This window comes from Megascapheus bottae, chromosome 18, assembly GCF_031878675.1.
Source record: "Megascapheus bottae isolate mThoBot1 chromosome 18, mThoBot2.hap1, whole genome shotgun sequence".
Taxonomy (NCBI): domain Eukaryota; kingdom Metazoa; phylum Chordata; class Mammalia; order Rodentia; family Geomyidae; genus Megascapheus; species Megascapheus bottae.
Genome location: NC_143526.1, coordinates 22,520,387 through 22,535,603, shown reverse-complemented (window position 1 = coordinate 22,535,603; position 15,217 = coordinate 22,520,387). Strand labels below are relative to the sequence as shown.

General features: G+C 38.1%; 1 protein-coding gene across 8 annotated transcripts in view; it reads left to right on the top strand.

The window, feature by feature from the left end:
* Positions 1 to 15,217, top strand: part of Plcb4 (phospholipase C beta 4) — a 353,129-nt gene that overhangs the window by 324,635 nt on the left and 13,277 nt on the right. For all 8 annotated transcript variants that reach the window (XM_090352005.1, XM_090352009.1, XM_090352003.1 and 5 more), the window contains 5 exons: positions 486 to 574; positions 1,528 to 1,678; positions 7,464 to 7,513; positions 7,659 to 7,724; positions 10,397 to 10,512. In XM_090352005.1, coding sequence (XP_090208131.1) covers positions 486 to 574; positions 1,528 to 1,678; positions 7,464 to 7,513; positions 7,659 to 7,724; positions 10,397 to 10,512 — 472 coding nt within the window. The remainder of the gene's footprint in view (positions 1 to 485; positions 575 to 1,527; positions 1,679 to 7,463; positions 7,514 to 7,658; positions 7,725 to 10,396; positions 10,513 to 15,217) is intronic.

The window sequence follows — 15,217 nt, the reverse complement described above, 5'->3', positions numbered from 1 at the left end:
CTGGAAGCAAAGTTGGCTTTACGTATATACTAGCTAACCTCCATATGTATATGCAAGACTTAGTGCTACTGGTACCTACAGTGCTGTGGGTCCATCATCCTGTTGAAATCTCATACTGACCCTGTAGCGTGACTAGTATCTTCCATCATTTTCAGATGAAGAAACTGGCTGAGGACATCAGTTTAGCTTGCTGAAAGTCGCATAAGTAAATGAAGAATCAAGAATGTACAGCAATTTATTCAGTTTACTCTGCCATTTCAGTTTCTGGGACAGAAACTTGCCTTCCTCTGTTCTTTGCATTTTATTTTGATTCATTTTAGAGAAACCAGTTGTACTGTTTTAGCTCTAGGAGTCATCAGTGTTGGGAGAAAAGTACTTAGCCTAACTGATGTCCAGAATTATTGAAGAATTTATTAGCTGGATTTCTTGGTATTTTTTTAATAAAACAGAATTATGGATCATATGAGTTTTCTTTTCCTTTCTAGATATTGTGGACGCCTTATCTGATCCAAAGAAATTTCTTTCAATTACGGAAAAGAGAGCAGACCAAATGAGAGCAATGGGCATTGAAACTGTACGTAGAAATGGTTGACTGAGGGGCCGGGAGTTTGGCCTAGTGGTAGAGTGTTTGCCTTGCATGCACGAAGACCTAGATTTGACTCCTCAGTACCACATACATAGAAAGAAGCAGGAAGTGGTGCTGAGGCTCAAGTGGTAGAGCTCCATCCTTGAGAAAGTCCAAGAACATTGCTCAGGCCCTGAGTTCTAGCCCAGGACTGGCAAAAAAAAGAAAAGAAATGATTGATTGAAGTCAGTTGGGTTGGGGAGTTTGATTGTCAGTGACTACAAAAGCAAAATAGAGGAATGAATTAATACAGCAAAATTTGAGTGTTTTCAGAACTGATTTCATTAACTCAACAGGGTTTCGTGAATCTACAAGCATGTAGTATATTTAATAAAAGGTAGTCACTATTAATAAAGAAGAGTCACTTCATCACAAGTGGCTTAACATATGTAGGGACCTCGGCCCCATTAGACATGAAATAGAAAACTTCCATGTTTCCATGATGAAAGTATAAATTATAGGATGTTTTTGTAATACCAGAAATACTAATTGACACAGCTCAGTGAATTAATGAAAATATTTGTTTCTTTTTTTTTTAAATCTTTGCCTTTCAACTTTCTCTCATTCTAGTGTATGCATGTATTGTTGGTCAGGTTTTGTTCTCTTTTTGTGTTAAAAATGTCTCACTTACCAGACTCCTCAATGTGGAGTGGAGGTAAACAGAAAAGAGAAGATACATCTTGCTTAAAAAGTTAAGGTTCTTTCTTTGGCTTGATCCTTTGCCTTCTAACTTAAGAAAGCCACAGAGTCTCAGTTATTAGGCAAAGATACTTGAATGTAGTAGAAGTCTGACAAGTGGAATGGTAGACTCTGAAGACTACCAACTGCACACTAAGATTACATGCAAGGTATTTGACCTTGAATGGCATTTACTTGAGTCAGTCCAAATGTTTCTGTTCCAGAGTGACATTGCTGATGTGCCCAGTGACACATCTAAGAATGACAAGAAAGGAAAAGCTAACACAGCCAAAGCAAGTGTAACCCCTCAGAGTAGCTCTGAGCTCAGACCCACAACCACAGCTGCCCTGGGCTCTGGGCAGGAAGCTAAGAAAGGTAAGAGAGTGATTTTCCTCTTTATCTCTTTAGGCAATTTTAGCTTCTTTCTAAAGTGTCTTCTATGAAAGGATTTAGAACTGTCAAATTTTCCAGTTTTCCTTGCACCAGGAACGCTAAAGCAGTATATTTTGTTGTGGCTTAGACAAGCTGCCTAATTTCCCCAAGTGTTTAACAGTGAGTCAACATAGTGTTTTGTCTGCTAGAACCTCTGCATCAGTTACATAACAAATAAAAACCATTGCTTTATGCTACATCTAAGTTTGGTGCCCTTTGTAGACAAAAAGAAACTTTAACATAGGAATGTTATTAGCAATTTCATTGTTCCTCTTTTCTGGGTAGCATCATATGTATTTACCTGGACATGAAATAATATATGTTTTTAAATTCCTTTATACAGAGGAATTCTAAACTCCTCTTATACATGTGATTATTTATTTGTAAAATGCTTACATATGTATTTCAAGGCTACTTCCATATGGTTACTGAGTGAAAGAAAGATAAGAGATGTCATCACATGGAATTATGTGTCCCATCCATGATGGTCCTATGTCTCATTTCGCTAGCTGGTATGTCAAGAAACAACTGTGCTACCTTTCGAAAGTTGACACCCTTTCAAATTGAACACTGCCCTTCCCACACTGGTCACTAAATACTCCCTTTGACTTTGAATCATTTACTAAATTTACCTTCCTAACTATAACACAAATTTCTTTCTATCTTAATGACTTATTGCTCTGTACAAACAGTTCTGACTTAGACACTTCAGTGTCCCTGATATAAGAAAAGTAAGTTGTTCATACACTTCAGAACACACAGTGCTCTTCAGTGTAAGGTAAGAAATGATAGGCTTTTCCCAATCCAAAGCAACATAGTAATTTAGCTGGAAACTAAATGTGCATTGAGCTTTGTGAAACAAATTAGAAAATGAGACTATACAAAAGTAGCCCAATTTGTACTGGCCCTGCAGCTGTTAGTCTCTTCTCCCTTAGAAAGAAAACTGGGTAAGGTAATGTTACAGGCTTTGCATTCCAGTCTTGGTCATTATTAAGATTGCTACTTAGTGATAGACAGTGGAAAATGAAAGAGCTGTGTTAAATTTCCTGTCTTGCACCCATGAGTACATATAGGCATTAGTAATTATAGTATAAGTGTCCCCCTCTAAAAAAAATGCTATAACACAATATGACCAGTTTTTAGAGGACTGAAGTGATCCTCATTCTAGAAGGGAACATGCGTGGGCATAGAGCTGCCTCACCTTTGTGTACAAGCCAGGCTGCACTGAAGAAGCCAGGAAGCTCTCACGTTTATTCCAGTCTTCTCCCCAGATGACCTGAGAATGAGAATGTATACATGTTGCATTTTATGCATGTGACTTGGAGGCCTACTTGAATACTAGGTTCCACAAGTTATGCCTATGTATCTTCACAGACTTTGCATGACTAGATGGCTAGGAGTCTAAGGACAAGGCTGCCACATAATAGTAGAGTGTGGCAGATAGAGTGTGAGCTGACAGCTCGTAACAGAATAAGTGTAGATGTCTTTTATAGCAAAAATCCAAGAGGAGGAGCCAGGAGTGTGGCCTAGTGGTATAGTGCTTGCCTAGCATGCACTCTAGCTCTGGGTTCCATTCCTCATACACAGAAAAGAGCAGAAGTGGCACTGTGGCTCAAGTGACAGAGCACCAACCTTGAGCAAAAAGTGTTCAAGGACAGTGCCCAGACCCTGAGTTCAAGCCCCAGGACTGTCAAAAAAAAATCCAAGAGAATACTCAATAATATCTCCTTTGACTGGGACCTTGGAACGCACATGTGATTTGAACAGGAAGAGAAAAGTGGAAGGATCCAGAAAGAATCCTAGGGAAGCATTCTAGAGACAGCCATGTGCAAATAACTAGGTACAAAGAAATGTAGCACAGCGAATGCCCATTGGTTGTAGTATGTAGTTTACTTTCTGTGTTTTGCAAAGCATTCTGGGATCACCTCAAGGGACAATGGGGAACAATGATCCAGTGAGAATTTTAAAATGAATACAGTCTTAGCATAGAATTCATTAGAAAGGGCAGGTGTTAAAGGACATTAAGAATTATGGTACTCAGGCCAAGAGTTTGGCCTAGCGGTAGAGTGCTTGCCTAGCCTGCACAAAGACCCAGGTTTGATTCCTCAGTACCACATCCATACATAGAAGAGCCTGAAGTGGTACTGTGGCTCAAGTGGTAGAACACTAGCCTTAAGAAAGCCCAAGGACAGTGTACAGGCCCTGAGTTCAAGCCCCAGGAGTGGCACCAAAAAAAAAAAGAATTATGGTACTCATAACTCTGTTATGGCTGATAAATAAATGAGAGTGACAAGGAGGGCCTGTGTTAAACTGGAAGTAATTACATGGAAAGAAGCTTGGATTTGGTCCTTAGGAAGAGAAAGTCCGTAACAATTCAGAGGTGTCAAGTTGAAGTTCTAGGAGTAGATGGTGAGAGAAGTTCAGGAATTGAGAGGAGGAATTTCTTTTGCTCAGGAAAATGATGATTCTGGCCTTAGATTCTTGGACTTTGAGCTGAACATAAGGGTGAAAACCTTGCCTAGAAAAACAGTGTGATGACTTCAGAGATAACATGCTGGACGGTAAAAACTGGGTTCTAATGAAGAGAAGCAGGAGGAAATTGGAAGGAAAATGAGACCCACAAGTAAGGGCTTGTATGGAGTGGTCATCATAGAGAGGTGAAGTGGACAGAGTTCACTGTGGCATCTCTGAAGGGAGTTCTGAACATCTTCTACACCTGCAGCCACACAGCAGTGATCCCACCCCCAGCTACTTTATTTCCTTTTTCATTTTAAAAAACCAAGAAGTTCAGAATATCTAACTCCAAGCCAATTGTCAGCGGCTCACACCTACAAGCCTAACTACTTAGAAGGCTGAAATCTGAGAATTCTGGTTTGAAGAACACCTGGGCAGGAAAGTCCTTGAGACTCTTAGCTTCAATTCACCAGGAAAAAGCTGGAAATGGAGAGGTGGCTCTCTCTTCAGTGATAAAACTAGGGGCTAGCTAAGGCCCCGAGTTCAGGTGCCACTACTGGCACATGAAGGAAGGGAGGAAGGACAGGAGGGAGAGAGGAAGAGAAAGAGAGAGGGAGAGAGGGAGAGAGGGAGCGAGAAAGAGAGAGAGGGAAGGAAAGAGACAGAGAGATGGGGGAAGCAGGGAGAGATAAAGAAAAAAGATAAAGAAAGAAAGGAGGGAGGGAGGGAACCAGTTCCCTAAATTTGGATTGAGAAGACATGTTATCTTTTTAAAAGTATTGTTAAAAACATTTTTTCCTTTTTTAAGAAAAGTATCATAACGATGATGTACAGAGGGGTTACAGTTACATAAGTCAGGAATTGAGTGCATTTTAATGGTGTTACATCTGAAACTTAAATTATAATATTTAGATCCCAGAATGTGTGCTCCTTAGCTCATTTTTATACCAGGGAGGTTGGTATGACAATATTCTTCTGTAGCTACCTGTGACTATTTAAAGATCCTTAATTTAAGCTCCAAGCCCATGAAGCTGTGGCTCTTTGACACCTCACACATGAGACATTTCCAGTGTCATCAAATGTGGCTTTGACATGCAGCTCTAGGCATATCAATGGAAAAGTCAGTGTGCCTTGATTGGGTGCTGGTCTGTGCAATTGGAGACTTTTCTGTTTAAGTCACTTAGGAGGATTACATTGTAAGTTGTTTCTTTTCCTAAGAGTGCAAAATGGAATTCAGAACAGTATGCATTGTTGCAGGCTCCTGTTCATAAGGAATTTACTGAAGCAAAACCAAAACAAGAAAAGAAAGTCTCATCAGTCGAGCTGTTTGCACTTGTTAGCTCTCTAGAAGCCCCGGCAAGACCTTCCAATCCTGTGTGTTCATTGTATAGGCAAGAAAACTGAGTCCCAATATTATGAAGCTCTTAACCATGGTGGGATTCACTGCCCTGTCTATACTGCTTCTACTCACTGTCTGCCATAAAGCAGGGAGGTAGCTTTGGCTATCATGACCTAAGAGTTCAGGCAACAGCAACCACAAAACCTTCCTATCCTTCACATACTATGGTAAAATGCCATAGCTCTCAGTACTGATTTTTCTCAGTCGAGATTATTTTTACAGGTCCCCCTTCCCCCCACTCAACACTGGATGTGCAGTTCTTAAAATGAATCAAACTGAAAGAGAAGGAAATCTAACGGGGACTTCATATGTATCTGTCTTGAAGTATTATACCTGGCCTTTGGGTTTCTAATGGAAATCAATTTAGTACTGAGTGCGCATTCATTTTATTTGCCTAGGATGAAATCTGCAGTCAAACAGAGCCCATTAGAGATTCTTCTACTACCAAGGTTGCCATGACAACTTATGGCCTAGCATTAACTCAGATAGCAAGATGACTTGGTACATTACTGTAGGTACTAAAGGCAGCATCCTGTTTTATAGTGCTTTGATTTCATTATTTCCTTTGTGTTAAAGGTATTGCTGCATTCAGATAGCATGTGGCTTAAATGCTAAGATTAATTTGTTTTTTTTTTAAGAAAAGCTCTTAAAAAGTATTATTTGTTAGTGATTAAGTTGGGAATGGAATTGAGAGTTCATTGACTGATATGATATACTATGCTATCAAATATAAATGCAGAACTAACTGTATTTGATGTCATTGAGCCTGATCAGATCTCCTTTATGGGGCGTGGGGGCCACTTAGCCAATCTCTGAGCTGCTAGTGTTAGCTGACTGGAAATTCTAGCTGCTCCTTCTCAGAATTACCAAGACTATGAGAATTCCTTTGTCTGGAAATGCCTAAATTGTTTTGATGAAGCTCTGATGTTCTCTGAGCAGGTTCATATGGAGCCAAACTTCATTTGATCCGGGTCAAGTGACTCCTAAGGGCCTTTTATATTAACGACTTCTTGTAGGACAGGTTGTGGTTAGGTTTCAGCTAGAAGCATGCCATGACCTATTCTGTTTCTCTCTTTTGTATGTCAACACTGGGCTGAGTCAAGTGCTGTCTGTTAGCTGTTTTGCTCAAGGCTGGTGCTCTGCCACTTGAGCCATGGTTCCACTTCTAGCTGTTTGGGTCCAAGACTTCCCTGCCTAGACTGATGTCAAACTGTGACCCTCAAATCTCAGCCTCTTGAGTAGCTAGTATTACAGAAGGAATCCACCAGTACCTGCAATAGTTCCTCTAGCTAACGTTCTATAAACAGAATGTGATAAATGTGATAACAGAGTTATGAGTACCATAATTCTTTTTTTTTGCCAGTCCTGGGGCTTGAACTCAGGGCCTGTACACTGTCCTTGGGCTTTCTCAAGGGGGGGGGCGGGGAGTTTGGCCTAGTGTAGAGTGCTTGCCTAGCATTCATGGAGACCTGGGTTTGATTCCTTGGTACCACATACATTAAAAAAAAAAATCTGGAAGTGGTGCTATGGTTCAAGCGGTAGAGCTCTAGCCTTGAAAGCTAGAGCTCTCCATGGACAGTGCTCAGGCCCTGAGTTCAAACCCAACAACTGGCAAAAAAAATAAAAAATAAAGCATTTTAAAAAATAAAATTGAGAGAAGGGGCGGGGTGAATGATAAAGGGATTGACACTTGATCAAGATGCATTTCACTCATAAACTACTTTCTTGAATGGCTACTCCTTTATACAACTACTGAAAATAATAAAATATAGTTAAAACGCTGTATCCTTCAGATACAACACTGCTTCAGAGTGTTTAGATCAGATTTTAAACTTGTTAATATACACAGTAATTTTTATGTGACTTTTTTTTAAGGTATTGAACTTATCCCTCAAGTAAGGATAGAAGATTTAAAGCAAATGAAGGTAAAATCACTTGACCCTTGTGTGAGCACGATTGTGCCATAATTATTGATAAAACTTAGTGTACTTTTTCTCACCAAGAATAGTCATCCTGCCTCCAAGAAAAAGAAACTTAATTTAGCTCTTCTTCCCCACTGCTTCTTTATAGGCTTACTTGAAACATTTAAAGAAACAACAGAAAGAATTAAATTCTTTAAAGAAGAAGCACGCAAAGGTAAAGTTTTTCTTCTGCTCATGACCTTAGTTCCCTGGGTCACTCTCCAGTGGTTTACCATATACATTATGGGGAGACAGATGCTAGCAAGCTTGAATTCTGCTTATTTCACCTAGAGAGTTAATGATTCTCACTCTCCCATTCTCCATGGTGACGTAAACCACACCCAGCAGACTATTTTTGGAATTTATTTTCCTTTTTACTCAGAAGCCTTTTTGATAGTAGTTGGAAGAAATTTTAAGGAACAATTGCAAATTTATAAGAATTTCAGGAATTCTCTTGTGGCTGAAAAAAAAAAACCACAACTTCCCAGCATGCACAACTTCCTCCTCAGAAATGATGCTAGTAGAACTTTCCCTCCACCTCAAGATTCCATAAGCCTTATCCCATCCATTTTCTGATCTCTGTTTAGGATGAAAAAATTCATATCATTCACCAACCAGTACATTCCAAATGACTATATAAATTAGATTACCTTCCCTTGCAGAAAATAACTTCCAGCTTTCTAAAAGTCTATCGTAATAGAATATAAAAGCAGATTTACTGTCTCCTTAAAGTCCACTGTCTGGATTCCTGTGGACTTTCTTAACAGCCTTAGCATGCATTCTGTAGAAGCATTAGCTTTCAGAATTTCATAAAGTAACATTATTGTGACTAACATGCTGCCATAAATTACGTGGTACTGTGCCACTTCTTTTTTTCATTTTTATTGTAATTGATAAAAGGGTTACATTATATTCACCAGATAGAAGGTGCATTACTTCACAAACATTGATACCCTTTCTCATGTCTTGGTCCCCATTTCCTTTCCCCTACCCCCCCTCATATTGTTTTCACCCCTTCCCTAGCCTATTTCAAATAACCAAATAAACATATATACAATATATCCGATAACCAGGTAAAATACTATAACAATATGAGATAACCAAGGGACAGCAAAGGGATGAGAGATAGCATAATACATTAAGGACAACAATTACTCATTATATGGCTTTTGTTTCTATATCCTGGAGGTCCTTTCATTTAGCATCATACTATATGGCCTTATGTATCTAGGTTTTGCTCTACTGTAAAGCTCTACTAGGACAGCCCAAGATTTCTACTGATTATGACAAATGAGGGAAACCATTGAGCCACTGCTTGTTTTCTGCATTGGAAATGGAAATCAAAAGTGTGTAATGCTAATATTATAAATATTATAAATGAATTCTGTGCAATGTATGGAATCTGAATTCAAATTCTGACATATATTTGCATCTTGCATTTGACAAACATTCTTGAATCCATGTGATATACTTGAAACCTAAAGAATACTCTCCACATTTTAGACAGGAGTAAAGTGAAATGTAGTGAAGAGTTATACCTCTTACCTAGATAAAACAACTAGTTCAATGCTAGTTACAAGCCCAATTTGTGGGTTTCTAAAAAAAAAAAACAAAAACCTCTATCCTTTATTACTTACCACTTTGTCAATGTTTACAGAAATGTTTTTAGATTATTTGGACTGCCCCAGAGCTTTGCATACATTTCTCATTGGAAGAAAATGAGCTTAGGGCAAATGTTTTCAAAGAATTGTACCCTTAATTTCAGTGATTTAAGTAAGCAACTCACAAAAATATCTGTAAAACTGAAGGCCCATGTTACTGAACATCTTTGGTATCATGAATAAGGAAGTCATACAGGTTCAATTTCAACTCGTGGTGGCAGCCATGACAGACATCATTCTGTAAGGATGGACTTTAAGGCATTCTAAACTGTTCCAGGTATTTAGAAACACATCACATGGTGGATAGTTATATTTAGACAAAAATGCAGAAAGATGGTGACCAAACTTAGGTTTTAAAGGACTAGTGTATAGAAGGGACAATAGATTAGGTGTCCTAGACAATAGAACAAAAGGGATAAATGGGTAAATGCTGTGATACATGCTTTAAATTCCATTATTCAGGAAGCTAAGGCAGGGGAATTACTTGAACCCAGTTCAAGAACAGCTTCAACAACATAGCAAGACCCCTTTCTCAAAAATGAAGAAGAGGGGCCGGGAGTGTAGTGTAGTGGTAGAATGCTTGCCTGGCATGCATTAACTCCTGGGTTCGATTCCTCAATATCACATACATAGAAAAAGCTAGAAGTGGTGCTGTGGGTCAAGTGGTAGAGCATTATCCTTAAGAAAGCTCAAGGACCAAGACAGGTGGGGGTCGGGGGGAGGGTAATGGGTACCAAGACATGTGAAAGGGTATCAATGTATGTGAATTAATGCACCTTCTATCTGGCAAATATCATGTAACCCTTTTATTAATTACAATAAAAATAAATTTAAAAAATGGAAAAAAAAAAAGAAAGCTCAAGGACAGTGCCCAGGCCCTAAGTTCAGGCCCCAGAACCAGCCAAAAAAGAAAACTGGGAAATTTATCAAGCTTTTCATGTACATGAAAGGACTTTGAGATTATTGACATTTCTCCTTGCGAGCAGAGCTGTGTTTTATTTGGAAGTCAGTGTTTTTATTATTCTGAGGCTGAGGACTGCCAGTGGGGGATGTATTGGACAGGAGAATGAGAATCTACAATGTTCTGGGCTTTTCAAATAAAGACCAGGAAAGCCCAACAATGCCAAGCTTCTCAGCCTCACACAAAAAAGGAAACAATAAATAACTGTAAATTCTTCTTATTCAGGAACACAGTACCATGCAGAAGTTGCATTGCACACAAGTTGACAAAATTGTGGCTCAGTATGACAAAGAGAAGTCAACACATGAGAAAATCTTAGAAAAAGCAATGAAGAAGAAAGGGTAAGACTTTTTACTTCCTTCCAGGGACTTTCTTCTTACAGTTTCTCTTTTCCCAGTGTAGCTGCCTGCTGAGACCAAGGAATAACTGCGTGAATGCTAGCTCATTAAAAATATTCCTAGAAACAAGAGCCATTCATTTTAAGCATACTAGCACCATCGCAGCCTAAGGTATAAGCTGATGTCTGTGGCTCTCAGCAAAGATGCTGGAACTAAGTAACTTATCAAAATGAGTTCAAACATGACAAAGGAATCTCAGTCAAAACTAACTGAAAAAAATACTTCTGATAATTGGTGGTAGCTTTTTCTTACATAGTTTTTGGGTAACTTTCCTTTTTTTTATTTAAAGACTTTATTAACATTGATTTTTCTACATCATATTTCAAATGATGTATTTAACAAACAAGTATTCAAGAAGGGAATCTCTATACACAATCACTGGTACTTAGATTTTAGAACATAGTTAAAATTAGGCTGAGGGTTTGTATGTCATAAATACATATTCATCTATGTAATAAAATATTATGTCTATAGAGTCATAAATTCTTATATCTAGGTACTTGTATTTATATTTCCAATACCATGTCCATAGCATTGGATACGCAATTGATCCTAGCCTTTCTGCATGCACAAGCATTAACTCAAAATTGATCAAAAACCTCAATATCAGACTGAAAACCTTGAAACTGCTACACAATAGAGTTGGAGAGACACTGGAACTCATAAGCACAGGCAAAAACTTCCTGAACAGAGTCCCAAGGTCACAACAGATTGGCGAGAGACTCGATAAATGGGACCACCAAAAAATAAAAAGTTTCTGCACAGATAAAAGCATAGCTACTAAAGTAGAAAGATAGCCCAACCATCTTGGAAAAGATATTTACCAATAATACATCAGACAAATGCTTCATATCCAGTATCTACAGGGAACTCAAGAAACTAATCCCCCCCAAAACAACAAACCAATCACTAAATAGGCAAGGAACCTAAAGAGAGCCTTATCAAAAGAAGAGATTAAAATGGCAGAAATGCCTATGAGAAAATGTTCATCATCCATGGTCATAAAGAAAATGCAAATAAAAACAACCCTAAGATACCACCTTACCCCAATTAGAATGGCCAAGATTCTGAACTCAGATGATGACAGATGCTGGCAGGGTTGTGGATATAAAGGAACCCTACTGCACTGCTGGTGGGATTGTAAACAAGTTCAGCCACTCTGGAAAGCAGTGTGGAGGTTTCTTAAAGAACTGAAAACAGACCTTCCCTACAATCCCTCCATACCAGTCCTGGGCATCTATTTTGAACATCACAACCCAGGATATGATAAAGACACCTGCTCAGTTATGTTCATCTCTGCACTATTCTTACATAATTTTAAGTAATTGATTTTGAAAATTATAGGGTAAGTTGCAGAAACACAACAGTCTCCCTCTGATCTGCAATTTGATTATATTGGTATGGTGGATCACAGTCCAAAACCATTATGAAAATATATAAAGGAAAATTCTCATAACTCATACACTTAAAAAGAACTTTTATTATAGTATGTTTAAATTGTTCTGTTTTTATCCCTATAGTCATAAATATTTTCCTGAGGCTAATTTATAAATTAAATCATACCATATTTAGGTATGTGTGGGAAGAAACCTAGTATTGCTAGGTATTATCTTTGGTTTAAGGCATGCAATGAGATCTTAGCCCACATGCCCTGTGTTGGAGTTCCCATTTACTGTTTAATTTTTTTAATTTAATATATTTTATTGTTATAGTAGAGGGGTTATAGTTACATTAGTCAGGTAATGAGTACATCTCTTTCTGAACAATGTAGCGCCTTTGTCCTCTCTCCCAGTCTTTACACTTCCATTCCCACCCACAAGTTCCTTTTCCATTTATTGGCTAGTGAGTACCAGTGTTGTATTTGTTCACCCTTGTTCTACATTTTCTTTGTCTCCCCATCCCCTACTTACTCCTACCTGTGCTTCCTCATGTAGACATAATACAATCATACGTCCAGGCAAATAACGTTGGTAAAATGCTGTTCATTCAATTGCAAGCTTTTTCACATATTATCCATTTTATTTTTCACTGACTTCCCTTTTCTGCTTTAGCGTTCACCCTATAAATTGCACATTGCATTTACTTCCTTCTCAGTACCCTTGGTCAACTGTAGAGCCTCACATCGTCTCTTGACTTTCTCACTTTGGAAGAATAAGTCTCAGTTGTTTTGTAGGATGTGCCTCCTTTTAACTTTTGGTATTTCTCATGATTTAAGGAAAGCTTTGAATGTTTGATGCTCAGGGCAGGAAAACAATAATGCTCCCTATGAAGTGCATGGTTCTGAGGAGGACACACTGTTGACATTACAAAATAGGAGATGCTGATCCAATCTTCTGAGAAGTGTCTATACTGTAACGTTATCTACTTTCCCCTCCAGGAAGATACTGGAATTTATGCAGGCAGTGTTTCTCTGAAATACTGTTTTTGAGTGGTTGTTTTTTTTTGGGGGGGGGAGGTCTAGCTTTTTCTTCCTTTAGTGGATTTTTCTCTGATATTTTTTAATTCTCTATCTTCAGCTCTCTGAATTTCTTCTTGTTTTCCACAGCCTTTGATATTAAAGAAAGGGAGAAAAGAATGACATTTTGTTCTTTCACTTGCTGATGTTTCACATCTACCTAGAAAAATGAATGTCTGAAAAGAGAATGTTTCTAATAATTTCTGGTTCCTAAGGTCACTCATTTCCCCCCCCCTTTTTTTACATGAAACTAGTGTCATTTGCTTATAGAGGCCAGTGGTAAGTAATAATATGATATCTAGCTTGACCTCAGATATCAAACTTTATTAAGAGGTAGCTTCCTATAATTAAACACACACACACACGTCATTATTTTTAAATACTTTTGGATTTGTGGATTCTTGTATTGAGAATTTTTCCCATTTTTTTTAATTCAGAAGATTTACCTAATGAAAGATGGGTCATAGTGTATCTATCTCTATAAATAGGAATAAACTACAGACATTTATTATTATTTTTTTTGACTTGCAAATTTTCATTTTTATTGAAGTACACCCCCCCCTACCATGTACACTTTTCCACATCCACCAGATGAATGAAACAACACCAAACTCAAATTTGTAAAAAACCACAGAAATAGTTAGAATTGCAAGTGTGAGACACTGGTATTTGGTCTAAGAGGTGTTTTAGATGCCAATGTGTTCATAGTCTTACAATACAAATATGGGAACTAGAGCCCATAAGTGGTTTGTTAATTGAGTCAGGACTAGTAATCGAACCCCATAATGATCTCCAACCAGACTTTCCCTCAAGTTCCTTTTCTCCCTGATAGACAATTATTTGGATTTCTTTCCACACAATAGGCATCAATTGTGTGACTTTCACTACAGACATTTAGAACCTAAGTTGTTTGTCTGCTTGAATAATAATGTTTTGCTATACTGTCCCAATTATTCCCTAAAACTAGTCATATAATTTTACATTCCCACTTAAAATAATTTCATATAAAAGTTGTCTTGTTTTGTTTTTACTGTTCAGCAGATAACTACAAGAATGGGTAAAGTACCTCATTGTTTATACTCACAGTTAAAAGTGGGGTGAAAGTGATATTTACTACATTGTTCCTGGTCAAACACTTAACCCCCAAGTCAGCCTAATGAGCATCAGTGAAGTTCTCTCAAAAAAAGTCTTCTTTTACCAGGATGTAGTGAGAACAAGAAAACCACTCTGCCACCAGACTCTGAGCAGAAAGTATTCTCCAAATACTTCAGACAATAGAAGTCACAAGGATTCATGAGAAGTTCTTTCAGCCAAGCATGATTAGCATATGCTTGTAAAACCAGCACTTGGAAGGCTAAGACATAGTGAGACTCGATCGGGGCTACATACTGAGACTTGATCTCAAAAATAAAAACAAAAATGTCTGTGAAACCAGATATCCGCTGATTTGTACTGGTCAGTAGAACTGTTGAGAGTTTCCCTGAGTCTTTCATTAAGGTCATCTAGATGTCTATTCTTTTTTTTTTACATTTTATATTTCTATTTTTTTAATGCTAAAGGCAGAGTTGTTACAGTTACATAAGTCAGGCAAAGAGGACATTTCTTCTTGTACAATGTCTTCCCTTCCCTTGCTCGCTCCCAGTTTTTCACTTGCATTTTTACATTTAATTGAAAGCTATGTGCACTAGATGTGCATTCTTAGAGTTACATCAAAAATGGTGATAATTCTCAGAGATTTATTCAGTGGGATCTGTTTCTAAAACAAAGATAGATGATCTTTAACTATCTGAATTATGAATTTCTGTCTTTACAATGAGAATGTGCACTCTGCATTTGAGGATCTTTTCCTAGGCTACCAAGAGGTAGTACTGATATTATTTGGCTGCTTCGGCAGAACCCCCAGGTCAGCCATACAATCACCCAGGGAAATTACGCTAGTGTACTATTGGACTGCATTGTGAAAGTAGGGTGTTTGCAAATTTAGGCGGATAAATACACTTTTGCCTTTGATGGGCTTGTGATGCCTTTATCAGGCATGACTCTATCCTGACTCTTGAAGCACTTGTAGGTTTCCTTTCTCTTCCTACTTAGCTGGAGGGAATGACTGAAGTGAAAAAGTAAACTTCATTCAAGGGCTCTGCAGTGAAAATAATCAATGTGCCCTCAGGTGGTTTTTCACTCAATATCTTCAAG